The sequence below is a fragment of the Megascapheus bottae genome, chromosome 5 (assembly GCF_031878675.1).
Source record: "Megascapheus bottae isolate mThoBot1 chromosome 5, mThoBot2.hap1, whole genome shotgun sequence".
Lineage (NCBI taxonomy): Eukaryota > Metazoa > Chordata > Mammalia > Rodentia > Geomyidae > Megascapheus > Megascapheus bottae.
Window position 1 is genome coordinate 27,746,963 of NC_143513.1, and position 23,223 is coordinate 27,770,185.

General features: G+C 42.3%; 1 protein-coding gene across 4 annotated transcripts in view; it reads right to left on the reverse strand.

The window, feature by feature from the left end:
* Cobl (cordon-bleu WH2 repeat protein) overlaps positions 1 to 23,223 on the reverse strand; it is a 210,663-nt gene that overhangs the window by 137,246 nt on the left and 50,194 nt on the right. For all 4 annotated transcript variants that reach the window (XM_090332846.1, XM_090332848.1, XM_090332845.1 and 1 more), the window contains exon 2: positions 5,564 to 5,767. In XM_090332846.1, coding sequence (XP_090188972.1) covers positions 5,564 to 5,767 — 204 coding nt within the window. The remainder of the gene's footprint in view (positions 1 to 5,563; positions 5,768 to 23,223) is intronic.

The following is a 23,223-nucleotide window of genomic DNA, read 5'->3' on the forward strand; positions in this document are numbered from 1 at the left end:
CCTCCTCTTCTCTGAGACAGCACTTTGTCAGTGGAGGCACCCAGGGGCAACATGACCAGGGAGCAGGTTCAGGTACCACAGTGGATGACTTCTCCAACCCGGACAACTCATGGCACCACTGCATGCCTCAGTTTCCTCATCTGGAGTATGCTAGGATAAAGCCTGCCTTGTGGTAGGCTGGGATCTTTCGTGAATTAACTGTGAGGAACTACATTCAGCCAGGCCTCAGCTGGTGCTTGCTAAGTACATGAAGTAAGCTGCTGCCATCCTTTCCCTTTGGACACTATATAGTGAGACCCTGGCCTAGCTCAGGCAGAGGATATCCTGTCTCTATATGGCTGAGTGCCACCCTACTCCCAGCAAGCACTAAGACATCGGATCCTTCAAACACTTAGACACTGCAAAGCTGTCTCCCCAACTCACAAGGGATGAAACTGAGACATTTAGATCAGGTATGTCAACATGCTGACCAATGTGAAGAAACTACTGGCCTCAATCCCATAGGGACACCAGTGCTTTCAGAGACCTGAGAGAAAAACTTCCCCCTCCCCTCCTCTCCCCCCATCCCCTCCCCCACATCTTATTATCTAGCTATATTCAAGTTAAAGATAAACTAGACTGCCCCAAAAACAAGTCTGTTAGTTATCTTGCTTGCTGCTCGGAAAAGAAATACCTCACAGAAACAAATTAAAGGGGGAAACATTGACTGTGGCCCACAAGCTCAGAGACTTCAGTCTATAATTGTCGCTTATGTTGGTTGTAGGCCCATAGTGAAGCAGAACATTGTGATAGTTGGACTGTGTAGAGGAAGAGGCTATTTACCTTAAGGTGGACAGAAAGCAGAAAGAAAGAGAGGGGGGGCAGGGACAGAGAGAAATAAAGCGAGAGAAGGAGGGAGGGAGGACCAGGGACCAATTTCTATGCATGCTCACAATAATCTACTTCTTTCTCCTAAATCCAACTTCCCAAAGTTTCCTGAACATTCCAAAATGACACCACCCGCTGGGGACCAAATAGACAACAAAGGATCCTCTGGGGGACATTTTATATTCAAACCTCCAAGTAGGTAGGGCTGGAGGGCTTATGAGACAGATTGTTTTCTTAGGTATTCTTTCTCATTTGTCTTCAATACCATTTTCTTCACACCACACTTCCCCAAATGTCTTTAAAATGCTCATACAATTGAGATAGAATCTGCAATTTATTTTTGGCCAGTCCTGGGCTTGAGCTCAGGGCCTGAGCACTGTCCTTGGTTAGAGCTTTCCCACTTGAGCCACAGCATCACTTCTGGCTTTCTTTCTATGTATGTAGTACCAAGGAATCGAACCTAGTGCATGTTAGACAAGCACTCTGCCACTAGGCCAAACTCCCCATCCCAGAATCTGCATTTTATAAGCAGTTGCTATGGTCTTTTTAAATGTAAATATTCTTTTTCCAAAAGAATTCTCTAAATAAATGTGCAGAAATTGTTTCTGGATGAGTCAGTGACTTCAGTGAGAAGCAAACTAGTTTTGTTTCACACATGACTCTTCCTGAAGTCATAGCAGAGAGGTGGGCCAAGAAATGAAGTGTGTGTATCACATATCCCTGCTTAGAGACCAGAGGGCATCCCACAATTGGGACAGGGAGTCAAGAAGACACACCTCATGTTTATCAGGCTATGTCCACTTAATGAATGGCCCTCTTGTAACTGAAGACATTTCTCTCTTGAGTCCTAGGCCTGGCATCCTGCTAGGTCCTGAGCCTCACTGAATAGAAAGGAAGCTCAACTGTAGTGATAAAGTTGCTGCCTTTCAGGAGCTATGTGGTATGCAAATCCTTCCCTAGTATCATCTGACCAATGAGCATTTGGGGGCCTTCTCAGGACCATGTGCCTGACAAGTTGTAAAGTGAGTGGAGCAAAATCCCAGAAGAAATCTACAAGTGTCATGTGCAGTCTTTCTTACTTCAAGACTTTGATGAAACACAGGCTGCTGGGCCCACCCTAAGGTTTCTGATTCAGTGAGTCCAGGGAAAGGAGGCCAGAAATCCACATTTGTAACAGGCCCCAGGTGATGCTGATGTTGCAGGTCTAGGGAACCCATTTTGAGAAGGACTGTACTTGTTAAGTATATAAAAAGTGCACATTAATACTTATGTGTGATCAATAAATGATCAAACTTTTCAATGTTTTTAATCTATCAAATTCTATAAAAATGGGGCCTTTCCTCTGTATGACTAGTATATCACCACAATCAAAACAACTACAGCATCTTCTGGAAAGTATTAAGCACTGGGTTTATTAGTAAAAGCATACTGGCCTGGCCTCTTAACTTTATTTCCTTATAATATTATCATTTTAAAGTACTAGACATTAGATATTGAAAATCTCATTCTATAAATCACAGTGATCTTGTTTTTAGCTTCTCTTGGATTTATCAAACACAATGCAAACCCACATTTTCCATCTTGGGGAGCATGAGGAAGCAGTGCTATCAGGCTACCTGACAAGACACACAGAAGAGCAGAAGCGTTCTGTGAGGTCATTCAGAAGGCGAGGCCCCAAGACTCATCACTCTATCACCAGAATAATACCACTATGCACTGGATTTTCCATCGAAGACATTTTCCTTCAAATGAAGACCAGCCTTCATAGTTTTCAAATGAAAAATATGTATTTAGAAAGAGGCCCTCTTTGGTATTGTCAAAGGATGAGCCTATTCTTTATTAAACCAATGTTGTTAAACAGAACAAAAAAGCCACACTGGCAAATGTACATAGGTTGTTTTAAGCAAAGTCCAGAAATCTGATATCAGCCAGCTCCTGGATTATCAAAGCGTATAACATACCACATAACCAATTCCCCAAACAAGTAGGTGTTCCCCCTTTTCAGCCAGGCCTCCCTTGAAGTGGACACTTCCTAATGTAAAAAGTGCTCATAAAGAAAACTTATTTGTAATTGGATGATCAGGAGCCTAGTCAGCAAACCAGTTTCTCTTGAACTTAGAAGCATAAATAAAAGTTTGTCTGTTTATACATGTTTGGATTTCCAGATTGTTCTTGAAGAGATGGTGTAATAACTCTTTTGGAAGAGTGGTACCAGCTCACTGCAGGCAACTTCAAAGAGGCCAATGTCTATTGCTTCTAACTGGGGTACACAAGGTGAAGAGAAGAAGACATTGTTTCTTCAAAGTTGTTCAAAAAAAGCTTCATGAAAGGTTGTAAAGCACTGGGAGACTTGAGTTATGTCTCCCACATATTGAAGTCTGAACTTGGGGCCTAGTACTAGCTAGGCAGATGGTCTTCCACTATACGCAGCTTGTCTGTTGATTTAGGGTCCTGATCATGTTTTGCCTGCTCTGACCTAAACTTGCAGTCTTCCCACTGTGGGATTCCTGAGTAGTTGTGATTATCAGCATTAGCCCCTGCACCCAGAAGGCGATATCACTTTGAATTATAACTCAGTTACATCCACATTGGTTCATACAGGTAAGAGAGAGGGGATAGGAAAAGGCATGATCCACACAATGTTACTTTCTTAAAAATTAAAAAAAAAAGTGACTAGAATGAATACGTATATTATACATTCACTAGTGAAATTTCATGCAGATTCTAAAGTCAACAATATAATGTACTTGTTTGGTTTGTTGTTGTTAAGTACTGGTACTGGGCCTTAAATTCGGGGCTTTAATCTCTAGCTTGGCTTTTTTGCTCAAGGTTTGTGCTCTGTCACCTGAACTACAACTCAACTTTTTGGTAGTTAACTGGATGAGCCTCACAGACTTTTCTGCGCAAAGCTGGCTTTGAATCTCAATCATTAGATCTCAGCCTACTAAGCAGCTATGATTACAAGTTTCAGCTGCCAGCACCTAGCTAAATTACAAGGCTATATGGGAAATATTTATTTATAATGACAATAACTTTATAAAGTAGAGAAGCTCAAATTTTCTTCTGCCTCTACTACTTGCTGCAGAAACTCTGGGAAGAGGCTTCAGGGTACTGGATTCAAGTCTGGTATCTCCTCTGTTGGACCATTGTGGGTAATTACTATCCCACACTTGAGCCCTACTGCTTGATGATGACTCTAGGACGCTAAGACCCTAAGAGAAACCTGACCCTAAGAACTCCCTGACCCTAAGAGCAATCTAGATTGCCACTCTGGAGGTATCACTTGGATCACTGTGGCCTCACATTCTTCAGGTCAGAACATGGTATCCCACAATTCAACAGTACAGTTCTAGGTACACTGAGGCTGGGAGTGATACTACTCATATTTTTCTCCTCTTTAATTTTTCTTTACCATAAAATAATTTTGAAAACCTATGTTTACTTTTACTCATTAAATCATCTCCTGGGGGATAGAAGGATAGCTTATAGATAGTTACCTACCACATTTGAAGCCCTGGGTTTCATTCTCAACAGCACCCACAAAAACAGGCTCCAACTATCACCTATAGTTTTCATTCATTAATTAGTCATGTAAAAAGTAATCTGATCAATTATGTAAATTAGTTAACAGTCTGTTAATAAACTAATCAAATCAGTTAATTTAATAAACTAATAGTTTTAACAGATGGGTTAAATTCAGGTATTATTCCAATACTTTAAAATAAATGCTTCAAGATTGAAAAAATAGTCTTTTCAATACATATTAATATGGAAATCTGAAAAGAAACAGACCCAGAATACTGCATTTTCTTTCATTATTCATTTTAGCAATTCTTGGGCAAATGGCTTTTAAAACGCTGAATATTTTATGTTGTTTCCTGTTCTCCTAGCTTTCCTAGAAATTACAATTTCACTTGCATCTGTTCCAGATTAATGAAACTGTTATGCTTGAAAACTTTTATAACTGATCATTCCACAATAATTCTCTAGCATAAACCATGTACATATATCTAAGGGGTTCTTTTTCCTCATTTAATGTCCTGTGAATTTGTTCATATTCATAACATGGACTGAGTTATCAGACAGCACAATGATGAAGCACTTTGATTGATATCAAGGAAACTGGTTAGTTCTATGAATTGAGGCAGTCCTGCCAGTGCTTCCACGTGGCCTCTACATACGGCAGCATGTGACAAACCTCCACAGGCTGACTGGTGCCAAGAGGAGGACTGGGAGCTGAAGTGGTGAAAACTGAACCTCTTTTAAGTTCAAAATCCATGCATCTTGTTTTATTCTTTAATCTAAAGTTCAGTTGCTTTCATTATAAAAATAAATGCCAAGTACACTTTAGCTCTGCAGGTCAGCCTGGAAAAGGACATTTGGATGGCTCATTCAGGAAGCTGTCCTCCTGGGTGGAAGGCACCAGAGCCAAGGATGTGGGCTGCAGGCTGAGAACATTGGGCCAACCCTGAGCCACTAGTCATCTCCTTACTATGAATGGGACTCCATACCTGCTCCACTCATCTAACAGGATGGTGCAGTCCCAGCTCCCTTAAAGGTCACTGTGGGACTAACTGGGCCAGTTAGCACACACTCATTCCAGGTGGGACAAATCCAACAGTTCCACAATTTCACATCTCCTTTTCACTCGTGCATACTTGAGGGAGCTCAGGAACTCCTCATGTCAAACTCTTACCTTCCGCTGACCACACTCTGCTTCTCCAGTCCATTGGGCAGAACCACAGTGATGTCTAGGGTACTATTCTGCAGGGCCTCCTTCGTGTGGACCAGATTCTGCTGAGAGCCCAGGGCTGCCTGACGAGGAAGGTTCTGTTCACAGTGGACACTCGGGTTACCAGGCTTCCCGGGAGGTGGAGGGGCACGAGACTTCATCTTCCTCCTTGAAAATGACAACACAGAGTACTGGATGAGGCTTTTGCTCAAGTTGGCATTCTACAACTGGAGCCACAGCTACCCCTTTCCCCCAGTACCCCATGGAGATAAGAGTATCATGAACTTTCTGCCTACGCTGAATTCAAAATGTGATCCTCAGGTCTCATCCTCCTGAATAACAATTCATTCTTATAAGCATTCACGTCTCACTGTGAAAAAAAAAAAATCTGTGAGCTAAAGGGTCTTTCAAGGCAATATATCAGCAGTATTGAGTACTAACAGATAGTATCTCCTTAGACAAGTAAACACTAAAGCAGTTCACAAGGAAAAATACATACAAAAGGTGTTTTTGCTTTTGTTTTGTTTTGTTTTTGGTGGGTCATGGGGCTTAAGACTCTAGACTTGGGCACTGTACCTGAGCTCTTCAGCTCAAGGCTACTGCCTTACCCCTTGGAGCCACAGCACCACTTCAGGTTTTCTGGTGGTTAACTGGACATGAGAGTCTCACAGTGTCTAGTGTTCCAGCTGGCTTTGAACTGTGATTCACAGATCTCAGCCTCCTGAGTAGCTAGGATTACAGGCATGAGCCACCTCGCCTGGCTCAGAAAGCGTTTTTAAAAGCACATATTCCTGGTCAGAAACATTCTAAAAATGTTCTCACCACGTGTGAACAGCACTCTTTTTTCGTACATTCTCCAGAATCAAGGTATGTCTGGGTTGGTCTGACCTGGCCCTTTCTGTTTTTTTTTTTAATTGTAATGTATAGAGGGGTCACAGTTATAGTTGCCAGATAGTAGGTTCATTACTTCTCATACACTGATACCCCTTCTCATGTTTTTGTTCCCATTTTCCTCCTTCCACCCCCCCAACCATCTTGTTTTTCCCCCTTCCCTTTCCTATTTCAAATTTTTCTATCACCGAATCTGGAAGGAGGTCTAATACAAGCAAAAGACCCGACTGCAGAGACATTGACCACTAGGTTTGAGTGTGCTGGTGGGAGGTAACAGGTAATCTTCCCTACAGAGGGAAGTCTGGACAGAAGGAAGTGAGTAATAACTGGAGAGAGACTGAAGTATCTCCATTCACAGGACCCTGGAATTCTAGCCATTAGAAATCACGTCTGTCATCCCAGCCACAAGCAAGCCCCAGCCATGGTGCCATTATTCAAAGTCTGCTGATCTTCCATACAGACACTGTAAAGAAGGCAGTGTTTGACACCCTCCAAAGGCTGATTAATGCTATGAAGAGAAGTGGAAGACGAGGGATGGTTCAAACAGCAATGGCCCAATTCTAGTCCAACTTCTTCCTAGTGTCAAGGGACCCAATCTTATTTCTCCATGCCATGTTTACCCTAAATGACAGCTCGAGAGACTTAAGAGTACAGTGCAAAAATTAGCTCTGGGGCCACATCTGGACACTACAGAACATAAATTCTCTTCTGCCACTGTGTGTCCAGGTCATCAGGACATGCCGCTCATTTTACTGCTGTGCATTTCAGCTGAGTCTCAATCACCACCTGGACAAGATTAGGGCTGACTATAAAACCCTTACCCCTCTTCTAACTTTCTATATCAGGAAAATATAAGTCCAAAACCACCACCATGGTGTTAGACAAGATTATGGGTAGAACTAGAATGACTACTAGAAAATCAAATTTAAAATAAAAAGTGCTGGTGAGGAAGTAGAAAACCTACAGCGCTTGTGCATTGCTAGTGGGAATATAAATGTTGCAGTCACTTTGGGAAGCAGTGTAGTGAATCCTTAAAAGATTAAAGTCTCTAAGTAAAGACATTAAAATCTGAAAACAGGCACTATGAATAGATATTTACATAGCTATGTTCATTATACCATTAATCACAAAAGCATAGAAACAACCCAAGTGATGACAAATGAATGGATGAGCAAAGTGTGGCAAACCTATAACGTGGAACATCACTCAGCTTTACAAAGGAAGGCTGCTCTGACATGCACTACACTGAGAACATTAGACCTGGAGAAATAAGCCAGTACAAATACAATGCATGATACCATTTATACTGAGACCTTGAGTAGCTCAGTTTATAGAGATGGGCAGACATCTTAGGCTGCCAATGGCTGGGGAAGGGAAAAAGAAGTGTTAGAACATGGAAACAGATTTTCGGTTCTGTAAGATGATTCACTTGGAGCCTGATGGTAGTGATTGTTGCATGGTAATGTGAGTATTCTTTATGCTGCTGAACTGTACACTTTGGAAGAATTCACAGGATAAATTGTACATTGCCATTTTGTACTCGGGATTAAATTTGCATGCTAACAATTACATCACACCATAGGTCTAAGCACATGAGAATGTTCTTGGCCACCCTTGCTGTTCTACTTCTTGTACCACTAGCCTCACCACTAGCTGGTTTTGCTGAACAGGCTGCTGTGGGGGGGGGGGGGGGGAGCGGGAAGGGAGACAAAGTCTCTGAGCCTCCCAGAGTTTAGGCCCCCAGTACAGGGAATCCAGCAAGAGGGACAGGCCTTCTTGGCCTTCTTTGCCCTTGCTCCCTCATGCTTCCTCTGTTGAAAGACCATCTACCAGAACTTTGGGGTTTGTCAAGCACACCTAGGAGACAGGCTGCTTGCTGGAATGGACCACACAGCCTTTGATCAGGGGCCTTCCTGTCTGTAGTCATAGCTTGCCTGGTTATAAGCGTTCACCCTCTACATACATGGTCAGAGTGAGAAACACAAAATTCCCTAAGAGGACCACTGTGGTTAACAAAGGGACCCAGAGTTATTTTCACTCAGTTGTGTTAGCCAACAGGGGCTGCTTCTTCGAGATCTGCTCAGACACTGTATTGCTGTGTCTAATTGGGATTCACAAGCGATGAGCAGTTGAGAAAAAGCAGGATTACTGTGAAACTGTGCGGAAGTCCTGGGGCTAAGGGCCATGCCTGACTCCTCGGGCCACTCCCGCAGCAGGTGCTCCCAGCTGATGCCATGAAGGCCTGGAAATCAGCCCTTCCTTCCTCTCTCTCCCATTCAGTAGGGAACAGGCTCTTCAGGGGTGAGTCATGCAGCACACAGCTCAAACTCCTTTTGGGTTCTCCAATGGGAGGGCCGGGTGTGTCCTGGCAGGAACTATGTATAAGATGAAAGGTATAAATACAAACATTTCTAGCATACCCAGGCATTCATAGTCATAGCTCCAAATGATGTGAACTTAAATCCATTATACATCTACTACATCTCTGAACAAGGCTAATTCTCACGTCGGATGGGTTGTTTGTTTGTTCCATTCTAAGGCCCACTGTGAAGGTTTCAGAATGCTTGAAATCTCCCTGAAAATCGTAGGAGCCTAAGACATGGGTGAAATGGCTCAGTGAATGTAAATCTCAGACTCAGGGTGTAGGCAGCAGTATTAAAACCAAAGTGTGCCAGCACAACAGACATCTAGACAAGACAAAGAGATCCAATGTCACCAAAATGGGTAGACTAATTCTTCTATTAGACCAGATACGAGCGAGGCTCTGCTTATCCTTTCTTCTCTCTCTCTCCAGTTGAAGCCATCAGCTTAGGCATATAAAGGTTTAACAATTTTTACCATCGAAGAGCAGTGGACAATGAAGTTGATATTTTGCTGCCATCAGTATCTCTGAGTAATATATGCTACACTGTACCTAGAGCTGACAGGACCCTCAGGCTCTCAGGGTTGATGGCCCATGAAGCAGACCCAGCTCCATGATCTATTTATAATACTGCTAAAGTCACTCCTCTCTCCGTGAGATTCCTCGCGGGTTTGCTTCATCGTGATAGAGATTCCTCTGTTTTGTTTTACTGTTTATTACTAACGACATCTCTACACTTGAATTCCCAAAGAAATCAGCTCTGTAACTTTCTTCTCTATCCTTGGCAAGCAAAATGCTGGGCCCAGGCAAAGTAGCTCATATGTACAAATAAGGAGCAGTGGGGTCAGTCATCAGTCCCCTGTGATCAGCTGTCATGTTGGTTCCTGACTTTGAACAAAGGATGTTAAAAACCCACACACCCAGAAAAAAGCCAGATGCTACCCAGAGCAGGCAGGGCTTGCAGCACTAGGCAAAGGCATCTCCATGTCCAGCACTGGATCCCACATCATTTAACTCTGACATCCATCTGTTTTCTGCTCTTGTTTCCTTTAGAGTTCTGAGCCCCCTCACCATGCCAAACACTATACGACAATCTTCCCAGCACCTTCACATAGCAAGTTATTCTCCCCAATCTCTAGAGATGACATGGGACCCAATAGACTAAGCAGATTTCTTCCAATCACACAGCTAGAAAGACCAGAACTGTACCCCAAATGTTGCTGAGTCTAGAATACTAAACACTAAGTACTTCTTAGAAGTACATCAAATGACCCTGGGGTAACAAGCAAGCTACAGTAAAAATTCAGACTATGGGACATGTAACCAAAATGGTGGTGCCCCTCAGGGGCAGCTGTGAGAGAGGGCTCCACTAAGGAAACATCCTTTGATGAGATTCCCAGCACATAATCATAGAGACACACCTTCTTCTCTGATGTGGGGTTTGGGTATTTTGTGTAAACAGAACTATTAACTCTTGAGATACTCCTCTGTGTTAAGGTTCCACAGGGTCAGACAGAATATAGGGGTAAGGTGGGAGAGTGTTCTCTCTCAAGTAATGGAGGGAGAGGTAAAGTCACAGGCAGACAGAAGGCCATGCACAGGGCTAATGTCACACAGGTCAGTCCTAAGGACAATCGAATACTTATGAGGCCCAAAGACTCCTTTAAGCATCCTGACCAAACCGTGGACCCCTTCAAAACCAAGATAATCAAGGCTTCTTTCCCATATGCATGATTTCTACAAGGCACCTTGACAACCAGGAGCCAGGATAAAAACTCCTCTAATACTTTTTCTCCAGGCTCAGCACTTCTCAAGTTCAAATTACTGATCCTCCAATGAAGGATGTGCAGCCTGCACAGGAAGTTTCATAGGTAAATCCCATGGTGACTTAGGAATCCCAGGAACAGGACTCCATCTCAGGACAAGAGCCAGTCATGGTATTTGGGACATCTGCCTAAGGACACCACCTAAGAGCTACCAAGCATCCAACAGGCTTTGATTCTGTGCAGTGGAGCTAGACGGCTGTGAGGCGAAATCAGCCCAGAGAGTGCCAAGTGACAGGTCCTCCTGGAGGTGAGTACTACAACCGGCCAGCCTTAGTTGCCCCAACAGCTGACTAGAGGGACAGGTCTGAGTGAAGCTTAAATATGACAACACCTGTAAATTTCTGGCTTGGCCCCTATGACTTAGCAGGCTCAGAGACTGGTACCTAATTACAATTATTTTTTATTATGACCAGCAGATTTACTTTGGGGAATTAAAAAGGAAAAGAAAAATCCTCTTATCTCTAAAGTTGATTGTAGAAGCTAGCTCCTCAAAATGCAAAATAAAGGCTCATTTATGCTGCAAATGCCTGCAAAACTGAAGAAGAAATTCTACTCACAACAGAACTTCACAGTTTGACCTGCATGCTGAGGAAGCTTTCAGTTAACCCCATATAAAATGATTAGCTTTCTAGATAGGATTCTCTAAGACATAATAACAGAAGCTATCCATAACTCTCCAAACCCTACACTCCAGAGTCAGTATAGGTGGGAACACCACTATCTAACCACTCATCAAGTAAATATTCAAAGAGGAACATTTGAGAGCCAACTCCCACAGCTATTATTCAACTCCCAGCAGTTAAGAAAGAGCCTGGAAGGTGTGGATCACTTGACTCTGCAAATACCCCACCTTGGGGCTGAGCAGGCCTGCTCCAGCTCCGAGGATCAGATAAAAACTAGAGTTACTGCATTGTGAAATATTACAGAGAAAGGATATCTTCTTTCCAAAAAAAAAAAAAGCAGTGCTACTTTACTGAGATTTGAACACTTAAGAATGTTAAGACAAAACGAAGTGAAATAAATCAGGAGAAAACTTACTGATTCCCAAGCCACCGGGCAATGTTTGCATACATCACAAGCTGTTCCGTGCCCAGGCTAGGAATGGACAGCCACCAAACCCCAGCAAGGAGAACTGGGCTGTTCTGTGAAGCCAATGAAGCCCTTAGGAGAGGAAGTGTACTACCAGTCCTGGTGGAGAAGTGCAGTCTCTAAAGCAGCCCCAGCCTGTGGTTTATTCATGAGTGTCACCTGATGCTACACTTCCCCAGGGCCTAGTCGCCTGAACACTGTTGCTGCCCTCTGCGCTCCCAGCAATGAGGTTGTAAGGTTCCCTTCTTCAAAGTCACAAACTCTCTAAACCCAGAGAACGAAAAACAGAAGGCATGGATTGCAAGGAGGAAGAGCATAGCCTCTCTGGAATGAGACTGCCTTATAGCAACCCAGCTTTTTCCTAACAACGTGGCCCACACCTTCTGGGACAGAGGTGGCCATGGCTGGTGTAAGACCCCAGGTATTCTTGAAAAGAAAGTCTTCATTATTTTTGGAGCGCCTGACCCTAGCTGTGTGCACACAAGCACTGATTGAACTTACATACAACCAATCCTCCTATCCTCTTCGTGGCAGGATGCAGCACGGGCCTCTGCTGGAGTTTTCATTTCCTTTGTTTCCTTCCCTAGGTTATACATCTAGAAGCTCAACACTACCAGTTCCTTTATTACATATTTGGTTTTACCAAAGTATATCCTTGCAGAACCACAACAGATGTCAAAAAGATGAACCAGAGAGACAGAGAAACTGGCTATCCTCTCAGGCTCTCCTCCCACCTTTGGATACTACCTGCCTGGCAGGCCCAGAGTTCTGGTCCCCTAAGGAAGAATGGCCCAGCCAACACAATCCTGAGAAAGTCAAGACTGTTACAACAGCTGTCCCCAATAAGATGCCCACCTTCCCCAACCTTTCTAACTACACAGAAATCACATGCTATCACCTGCTTCCACAGCTCCCAGAGACTGGACAGTCTGCTGGATTCTAGGTGATAATGATGCCCAGGAAAAAAGGATCACTCATTGCAGCACCAGCTCCATCGCTCTTTCTGCTCAAGGCCAGCACAGGGTCACAGTGCCACTTCCTCTGTCTGGATTTCTTTTATTTTTTTCTTTATGCTTTCTTCCTTGTTTTTTAAATTGTAGGAGTAGTATATTGAAGGGTTACAGTTACATTCAATAGATTGTAGGCACATTACTTCTCACACATTGATAACCCTTCTCACGTTTTTGTCCCCATTTCTTAGGCTCACCCCTCCTAATCATCTTGTTTTCTCCCCTTCCCTTTCCTATTTCAAAAAACCAAATAAAGGTATATACAATATACCAGGTAACAAAGTCAGATACAGTAACAATATGAGATAAATCAAAGAGCAAAAAGAGAGAAGGGAAATAACATAGTACAATAAAAACAAATCAGATAAGATAAAGCTCTTGATTCTGTATCCTAGAGATTCTTTCATTTAGTCTCATCGTATATGACCTTATGTACCTAGGTTTTATGCTACTGTAATCCTCTGCTAGGAGAGTCCTAGATGTGTACTAATTATTACAAATGGGGGAAATCATTGAGCCTATGTTCCTTTGCGTCTGGCTTACTTCACTTAATAGGAATTTTTTCCAAATCATTTCCTTACAAATGGGGCAATGTCATTCTTTCTGATGGCAGCATAGAATTCAAATTGTGTATAAGTACCACATTTTCTTCATCCAATCATCTACTGAGGGAGATCTGTGTTGGTTCCATAACTTTGCTATGGTAAAAAGTGCTGCAATGAACATTGTTGTGCTAGTGGCTTTAGTATGTCCTTGTTTTTGGACATTTGGGTAAATGCCAAGCAGTGGAATTGCTGAGTCACTCTGTCTGGATTTCTAACTCACGCTTGTGTCTCTTCTTCCTTTGCCTCTCCATGCTTTTCCTCCCCATTTCATTCCTCTTCCTTCTCTGTCATCTCTCCTTCCCTTTCCTCTGGGCTCCTTTCCACTCCTTTCTCCAAACCCAATGAGCATTCCAAGTTAATTCCAACTCCCCCAAGATATAGGCCAATGTCTTCCTTTCCCTCTCCCTTGTTCTACAGCTGCTGAGACTGTAGCATTTTCTTTGCAGACCTAAGAGTCCCCTCTGGAGTCCTGTCTCCACAGGCTGAAGATGGATCTTTCATAGAATCTGCATCCAGCCATCCTGACACATATGCCTCAGTGGTCCCAGCTGCCCAGTACTTCCCATACAGACTGCTTCACTTGCTCTACCGAGGACCCCAAGGCTGTATTTATCAGCCCAAGATGTGACTAAAGATATGTCTCAGAACAGGATGGGAGCTGAAGACATGAGTAGGAAGAGAAGATTCTGCTGGAAACATGACTGGGAGAGAAAATAAGACCAGCTTACTAACTCTGCTGGGTTCAAATCTCAGCATCTCTCTGAAAGAGCAAGTGGCAGGCACAATGGATTTAGGCTCCTACAGCCTCCATGTCTCCATCATTGTAACCACTTTTTCTCCCCAGCATCAGATAAAGATTAAGTGACTTCACCCTTGAAAGCCCATGCTCAGTGCCTGATACTACGGCCTTTAGTAAGTGTGGCTACAGGAAGACATCATGGCATTGCACCATGGTACCTCACATTTCCACATTGCCCTCAATCTGACATAGGACTAGACCCAGATAGAAATGTTCCTTGTGAATCAGCACACAGAAGTTGTGGTAGGCTTCCAGTCCTCCTGTAGCATGTTGAACAAAGAGAAAGACAGGTCAGGAATGAAAGATTCTCCATGGCTGGCTAGTCTGTCCAATTAGAATACTACTATGTTCCCCTCACCTACTGCTTCTCCAGCCTCCATCAAACTCATAGGATGAGGATCCGGTGTGAAACAACAGCAGACAGGGCAAATTTGCAGGCCTAGGTCTGCCCAGGAGTGCCATGACATGGGCTCCTATGTGGAAGGAGTACGGAGAATGTGTCTGAGGCCCGACTCCTGTCCACTGAGTGCTGGAGGGTGGTTGGTGAGGGGCCCATGTAAGCAGGCAGAACCCAAGGCAGGCAGATCCCACAGGGTACAGTTCAGCAAGAGGCCCCTGGGGAACCTAGTTAAAATGGTTGGGGGGACGGCACATTTGAAGATGCTGTAAATGCACATCTCAAGAAGAGGGTGTCAGTAGAGTTGGGAGGTCTCTGTGAGGCACTGGATGTGGGCTGTAATTTGGACCAGGCTGCTCTTTTTGCCTTCTAAGTAATAGTGCTATTCTTGCAGAATATGAAACAAAGATTCTGGGACCTCGTCATAGGTATTCCAAGACAGGAAAGACTACAGTCCTTGCAGGTATAATGATGTATACCAGACTGCACTTCTCCAGTGTTAAAGTCAGAAAGGCAAGCACTCCTTCCCCCCAATAAAAAGAGGACATCAAAAGAAGAAAAGAATTACCATCCCAGAGCTAACTGTTTTCCTTCTGCCAGAGATTACAGATCCATCTAGCTATGGGTGAAGCGGACTGGGAAGGAACTACATGAGGAGCTACAGAGCTCAGCCACCACGGCAATGTCTATCTCCTTCAGTATGCTTGGACTGCCTGTGCTGGGTGTGATTTGAGTAGCAATAAATAACTACCATATTTTTACATGGTAATATTTATTCAATTTCTTCCTTGGCTGTTTGGGCCATTAAGTAGTCACATCTAGGAAAATATCACAGATGTTAAGTGTGTGTTCACTGATTACAGTGTTTAAATAGTAGGTAATTACACCAACCACTAGGAATAAATTATATAACACATTACTGGGTAAACAACAAATAGTTCAGAAGAGGTCTAGGAGAAAATAAATATAAGCAGCAATCAAGTTCTTCAATAACATTTTATCAACATTAATTCATGATTAGCCAGTCAAAATGATAATCAATTAACTGTTAATTGATGAATGATTAACAATGAGTTCTTCTCTATTCATAGATTTCTAGATATATCATAGACTTATGACTCTGGTTTTCACTTAGAAGAGACACTGGCTTAATTGGTAATGATTTTTAGCACTAAAGTCATAGGGTAATATGTACCCTATGATATTCTACCCTCTAAATATTCTACTAAACTAGTCAGAGACAAGAAAAGCCAATATGTCCACTGTCACAAGCAGAACAGAAACATTACACCTATAAAGCAAGAATATGTTAAGGAATAATTTGCTTTTGATAAACTACACAATGTTGTTATTTTTTTTCCCTTCTGTGAGAAAGAATCAGCTATGGATTAAGTTCCTTCTAGCAAAGTGTGAAGGAAAAGAAAAGAAAGAACCAACCAAGTAGGAATCCTCAGATAAAGACTGCAGAGTTAGGAAGGATGCCCTGTGCTCTGAAATGCATCCCAGCTGCTCCCAGATAAGCCTGTGCTCTATTTCTATTTACTTTTGTCCATAAATGAAAAGCAGTGAAATCTGACTAGCCAGGTTTCACACAACCAGTAACTGATGCGAACATAGCATAGTTAAGAGAATTTCTCAGGAAAATGAACCTAGCCCTCTGCCCCTGGGGCCAAGGACTCATGTAACATCATGGCTCACCGAAATGACCACAGAAACCACTGACCGCGTGGTGTTTCACACCCATACCTTGAGGGAATTGTCTGATTTCTGGGCCTGTACGTGGGTACTCGATTTCATTACTAACCTACTGTAACAAACTTGTGAGTTTTTGTTCTAAAAATAACTGGACTATGACCTTGCCACATCCAAAACAATCACCTTACAAACTTATTTCTGCTTCTGTTGATAAAATGGACTTTCTGCTGCCTAAAACAAATAGAAACAGGTATCTTATTGCAGATGCTGTTATTCTATCATCCAACCAGTAACAAACGGAGCAGAGAAGAGTGGAGACAGGAAGAACTGCAGAGAACAGCCCCTGTCAACCTTTTCCTACATGGTCATTTTCTGGACTAAGGGCAAAATGTTGGGTGCCTTTAATTCCCAACTGAAAATATGTCATTTGATAACCTCGTTGTGGCTGCTTCTGAAAATAGGGCTCAGGCCTCCCAGCAGACGCCTGTGCTGGAGAAACCTGAGATGGGCTACACAGTCCACAGCCTCTGCAGGAACACAGCTTCTCCCAAACCTGTTCACCTCAGACATAGTGCCATACACACGCAGGACACAGAGCTGGCCAGCAAGGCCAGGCCCAAACTCAGGCTCAGCCTACTCCAAGACAATACCAGAACCAGAAGTCTAAACACAGAACCCTGGTAGAATGAACCAGGGAATACCCCAGTAATGGTTTACCCAAGGGCAGAAGGTAATCCTCTCAAGGGCCTTGTAGGAGGCATTGGCCTCCTCAGGCTGTTACGTTTGGAAAGAAAGAAGGAAGGAAGGGAGGGAGGGAGGAAGGGTGGGAGAGGGAAAGGATAAGAAAAGGAGAGAAAGAGAAGAGAGGAAAGCAAAAGGAAGGAAACTAGAAGAGAAGATGGGAGAAGAGTTTGGATTGCATTTCCCATGTTGACACACTCCAAAATTCCTGTCCCTTCCTCAACTCTGACTCTGGTGATCCTCAGAGAAAATTAGAAAAACTTTGCAAAATCCTGGTTATTTGTAATTATGGCTATCTCAATTCTCAGCATGGTATTTTTTTTCTTCCACTCATCTGTGTGGCCAACCTTCACCATTTTCTTAAATAAATTAACTCAATTTGTTTATAACCCACAAAGACACATATACTTTTTCCATCCTAATTTTTTTAAATTAATCCCTCTTAAGATTCCTGTCACAGCTCCTGATGTGCAGACCAGTGGTTGGTTGCTTGCTATACCCATGTTGTTTATGACCTGACTCAGGCATTCCAGGGGGTAGACATGGCACTCTGTGTCAGGCAACAGAGGCATTGCAAAATCTCCCTAGAGAAGTGCCTCTGTGCTTGCCCCCCCTCCAGGCCCACCTCTCTTTCTCTCTCTTGTGTGCATGCTCTCATGCACTCTCTCTCTGCCTATCCTGAGGATTAACTCTGGGCCTGGGCACTGTCCTTCAATGAGCTCTTTTTTTCCTTTGCTCCAGGCTAGCTCTCTACCACTGGAGCCAGAGCACCATTTCCACCTTTTCCTGTAATTAACTGGAGATCTGTCTCATGTACCTTCTTGCTTGGGGTGCCTTTGAGCCATAATCCTCAGATCTCAGCCTCCTGTGTAACTATGATTACAGGCATTAGCCACTGGTACCCAGTTTATCTTACATTTCTTTCCAACTTCAGAACATTGAACTTGAGCCCTTCCTTTAGTGTATATATATATATACATATATATATGTGTGTGTGTATACATATTATATATAATGTATATATGTATATACATATATATATATGTGCTGAGGTAAGAGCTTTCAGTAATTTTCATTTATCACAAATCTGTGATATCTAGGGAATGGAAAACCAAACTCTAGAAATTCTTGAAAATGTAAAAGTTTTCATGGTCTTCTCTTTTTGCCCATCACAGAATTTCTTGCCAGTTCACCAACAATCCTGATTTGAAAGGGCCTGAAGACTATATAACTGTCTGAGTCCCCCCCAGACAAACACAGAACACAATGAAAAGCGAGGGACATTAGGTGGGGAAGGCTTTTAGCTTCAGCAAAGGTATACACCATTCTTTTCACCCCTTTTCACCCACCTACCTTCCATTCAGCCTGTTCACCTCCCACAGAAGCTATCACACCTGGCCCCTGCTCAACCTTATGTTCTAATCTCTACTCCTCTGGAAAGACTACTTCAATTTGCTGAACAAAAAAACTTTGTTTCTTTCTTGTGAAGGAAAAGAAAAACAGCAGAAATGCTATAATAAGAACAAAGTTATGTTTTCATATAACATAGTGATAAGGCATGCAAGCATAAATCTAGTTTCAACCAGTCTGCCCTGCAAGACTGAAGAAAACTAAGGCTTTAGTAAGTTTCAAAGTGCGTACCAGGTTACTGGCAACTCAGCCAGAAACTCATTCCACTGAACAGGTGAAGAAACTGAGGTGCAGAGCCCTCACAATGGAAAATGGAAAGATGTAAAAATAAAGAAATGGCATTCTTGTCTGCAAGTGTCTTATAATAGAATTCACAGGTACAAAGGTTGGGCAGGGGAGATATTGTGAGAGTGGCAAAGAATGAGACAATTCATGCTTCCAAGAAGATACAGGAAGGACTGGCCCCAGGGGGGGCACATGTCTGGGCTCAGCAAGAGGCCACTTTTCTTTCCATCCAGATGATAAAGTCTTAAAAGAATGTGGATTGTAGCTAGGCACCAGTGGCTCATGCCTGAAGTCCTAGCTATTCAGAAGGCTGAGATCTGAGGATCACAGTTCAAAGACAGCCTGGGCATGAAAGCCCATGAGACTCTTATCTCCAATTAATCATCAGAAAACCAGAAGTGGCGCTATGGCTCAAAGTGACTGCAGAGCACTAGCCTTCAGGTGAGGAACTCAGGGACAGCGCCTAGGGCCAGAGTTCAAGCCCTAAGACTGACCAAAAATAAATAAATAAAAAGAGAAGAATGTGAATTGTATCTACCTTTTATCTATTTGATTGTAAATGAAGCGATGATTAGATGATTGTCAGCTTACACTTTGTCTTGCTAAGTATCAACCTGGAGATCTACTCTCAAAGTCTTTTACTTGAGTCTAAATTCAAGGTAGTGCTACGGAAGAAACTGGAGGAAAGAGCCTCCATCTGGAGGAGAGCCTCACCCTGGAAGAAAGGGGTTTGAGCCTCTGCCTGGGGTTGAAATCCTATGTGTTCTCCCTGCCAATAGGCTGCTTCAGCTCACCTACAAAGGAGAATCAAAACTCCTGCTGCCTGGGTGAGATGCAAGGCTTATAGAGGAATGGGGTCCAGGCCCAATCTGAAACACCATGTAAACTTAAATAGCTCTATCCAGATATTTCATATCAGAATATTTTCATTCACAAAACACTAACCCTTATGAACTGAGATGCTCTTATGAATGCCTACCTTCGTTGGGCACGTTGGCTCACGCATTCAATCCTAACTACTCAGGAGGCTGAGATCTGAGGATCAAGGTTCAAAGCCAACATGGGCACAAAAGACCTGAGACTCTTAGGGATAATGCCCAGGCCAAACTCAGGTTCCATGACCTACTAAAAAAAAAAAAAAAGAAAAAGAAAAAAAAAAGAATGCCTATCTTAAAAGAATTATTTGTTCTCCTTTCTAATGATACTGGGTTTGAAATCAGGATTGTGATTGCTAGGCAAGTACTGTATTACTTTCTGGTTGCTTTTGAAATCACAAAAATCTTGCTTTTTTCCCAGGCTGGACTCAACTGCAATCCTCCAATTTTATGCTTCCTGCTATAACCGAGATGAGTTGTGCACCACCATGCCCAGCTTTTGTTTTTGTCTTTTCTTTTTCTGTTGAGATGGTGATCCTGTACATTTCCTACATGAGCTAGCCTGCAATTCCAACATCACAATACCAGTCTCCTGAATAGCTTTGGGGAACATGTGCTTTCTTCTAGGCCTGGTAATTAAGTGAGATAGGGTCTTCAGATCTTTTTGCCTGGGGTCGTCTATAACCATCCCCATCATCCTTCTTTCTGTATGGGAAGTAGCTAAAATTACTGGCATGAGCTACCAGCACAGGGTCATTTTTTTTTTCTTTCATTTCTTAAGTAAGTGCAGATCATATGGCCCAAGGCACTCTGGAAAGGAAAACATTTGGAAACAGTTCAGTGTCTTTAATTAACTCTACATTAAGATTTCAAAACTGGTGATGGGCATTAGTGGCTCAAGCCTATAATCCTAGGTGATCTCTCTCTCTCTGTCTCTCTCTCTCTCTGTGTCTCTCTTTCTCTCTCTCACACACACAGAGTCACACTGCAGTTACCCTGAAAATATTGTAGAAATTACATTTACATATGCTTTGTGTATTAAGGTACCTATGAAACAAGGTTGAATTTTTATGCTAAGACATGAGTCCCATCCCTAAGTTATTTTATTATATATGTGCAAATATTCTAATCTTTTTTAAAAAGAAAGTAAGAGCTACATCTGTCCCCAGCATTTGGATATTGAATAATGGGTTTATACTTGTTGTGTATACATTATTCAAGAAAATAGATCCACATCTGAATGCGCCAGAGAATGTCAGGGAAGCAAATGCCAAGGAGAATGCTGTCTTCCCCTAGCCATTCAGAGCATGGTAGAGGAAAATAAATGTATTACGAAGTCCTGGAAACTCTCATGGAACAGAGTCTTTAGGAAACAGACTCTCAGTGTGGGGATGTGGCTCACTGGAAGAGGCTTGCTTAGCTACATCCCAGCAGTGCCCCTACAGCTCATCACAGCCAGCTCTGATTTTGCTTCCTCTATAAACAAGAAGCATTTCCAATCTTCAGGACTCAGAATCTTTTAGGACCAATGGACACCTCTGAGCATCGTCTGAATCTTATAAAGTTGACCTTATACAATTCTGAACGGGAACATCACTTCTCCTTCCTCAATCGCGGGCCTTGCACCTTAAACATGGAGCCAATGATGGAGTTGAGTATTCCAAGTCATTCTTTTTTTTAATATTTTTATTGTAATTAATAAAAGGGTTACATGATATTTGCCAGATAGAAGGTGCATTAATTCACATACATTGATACCCTTTCACATGTCTTGGTCCCCATTACCCTCCCTTCCAAGTCATTCTTAACTGAGACTTCCCCAAAGAAACACAGTGAACTGGAGGTCTCTTCCTTCAGTACTTTTGTGCGCGTGGTAGCACTGACTTTTCCCGTTACTCACAACCTAATCCTACTTGTGACACAAAGATATTTAGAGCACTAGTAAATCTGTTCGATGGTATAGCCATGTTCTAAGCATACATCTTTACAATAATCACCTGTTTTGGATCACCTGTGTAGCAGAGGACCAAGGACACACTGGAACCAGAAACACACACACACATACACACACACAAATATATTGAAGGAATGACACCAAGAAGATGCACATGACATCATGCTAGATAGCTTGTTCTCCTACATACTGCATGTCTTGTTATTCCAGGAAATCATAAATAATACTTAACCAATACTTTACTAGCTCATATTATTTCAGCGGTGATGGTGGAATATCATCCATTTTGTGTTTCTCTGATGGCCAAGGTTTCTGCATATGTGTTTCAAGATGCTGTCAGCTACATAAAGTAGTGCTAACTTAAAAAGATTTAAGATGATTAGTCTCAAATGGTCCAAACCAAATGACTGAAACAAAGCTATTGGTTTGAAATAGTTACCACTGGTTTCAAATTTATTTTCTAACACTAAGTATTAGATATTGATTCACACATATCTGTGAGAAGCTCCTCAAAGCTAGCATCTTCATCTCTGAACTACACTGAATTATCCGTGCATCATGAATCAGTGTGCATCGTGCACGACAGTACTGTTTTCTCATGGTATACTCAGACTACAGCACGGGCAAACAATAAGCAATGAAAAGGCACCTGTAGAACTGAACGACAGTGCCATGAAACAACTGAAATTTCAATCTATAAAAATTTCAATTAAACCTATACCTTTGAAAAAAATTTCTGAGGACTGGTATAATCAACTATCAAACCACTCCAAATTTCACTTTTCCTCTGTACATACTTGCATGTATGTACATACTCACATGTGTGCACACACATATGTTCTCAGTAATCTGACATTCTTAGTTCCTAGCTAAGAAAATAGTACTATACTCTAATTTTTCAACTCCTTTTTTTGAATAATAGATCTTTCTATTCTTTCATGTACCTTTATAAGGCTAGGTGAGTTTAAGATGGGATTGGGGCCAATGGGAATTGTGAGACCATGTTCCACACTCTTATGTATGGTAAAGAGAATGCCCTTGTCATCCTTTTTCACCTCCTTTATAGTAGTAGTTGGGCAAACATAACCACAACTGGCTTTGTAGTATTTTTATCATCCCCAAAGGAACCCATATCTATTAGCAGTCATTTCTCTTTCTCATTCTACTCTCCAATGTCCTGATCAATCACCAATCTACTTTTCTCATTACTGATCTGCCTATTCTGTATATTACTTATATAGAGAGCCATAAACATGTGGTCTTCTGTGACTAAATGCTTTCTCCTGAAATAAAATGTCTGCGAGATATATCCATGGTTTTCACATGTGTCAGTACATTACTCCTTTGATTCCATCTGATAGTCTATGATATGAATAATATACACTGTATTTATCCTCTCAGTAGTTGACAGACATATTGGTTGGTTCCACTGTTTGGTTACAGTGAGTAATAATTCCAAAAACACTATGCCCTTATTTTCATATGCTTCTGCCTAACAGAAAAATTGCTATGATATATGATTGATCCAGATTTCAAAATTTTGAGGAAAAGCCAACCAGCATTGTTTTTTTTTGCCAGTTCTGGGCTTGAGCTCAAGGCCTGAGTCCTGCTTTGGATTTTCTCAAGGCTAGATCTCTACCACTTAAGCCTCAGCACCACTTCCAGCTTTTTTCTATGTATGTGGT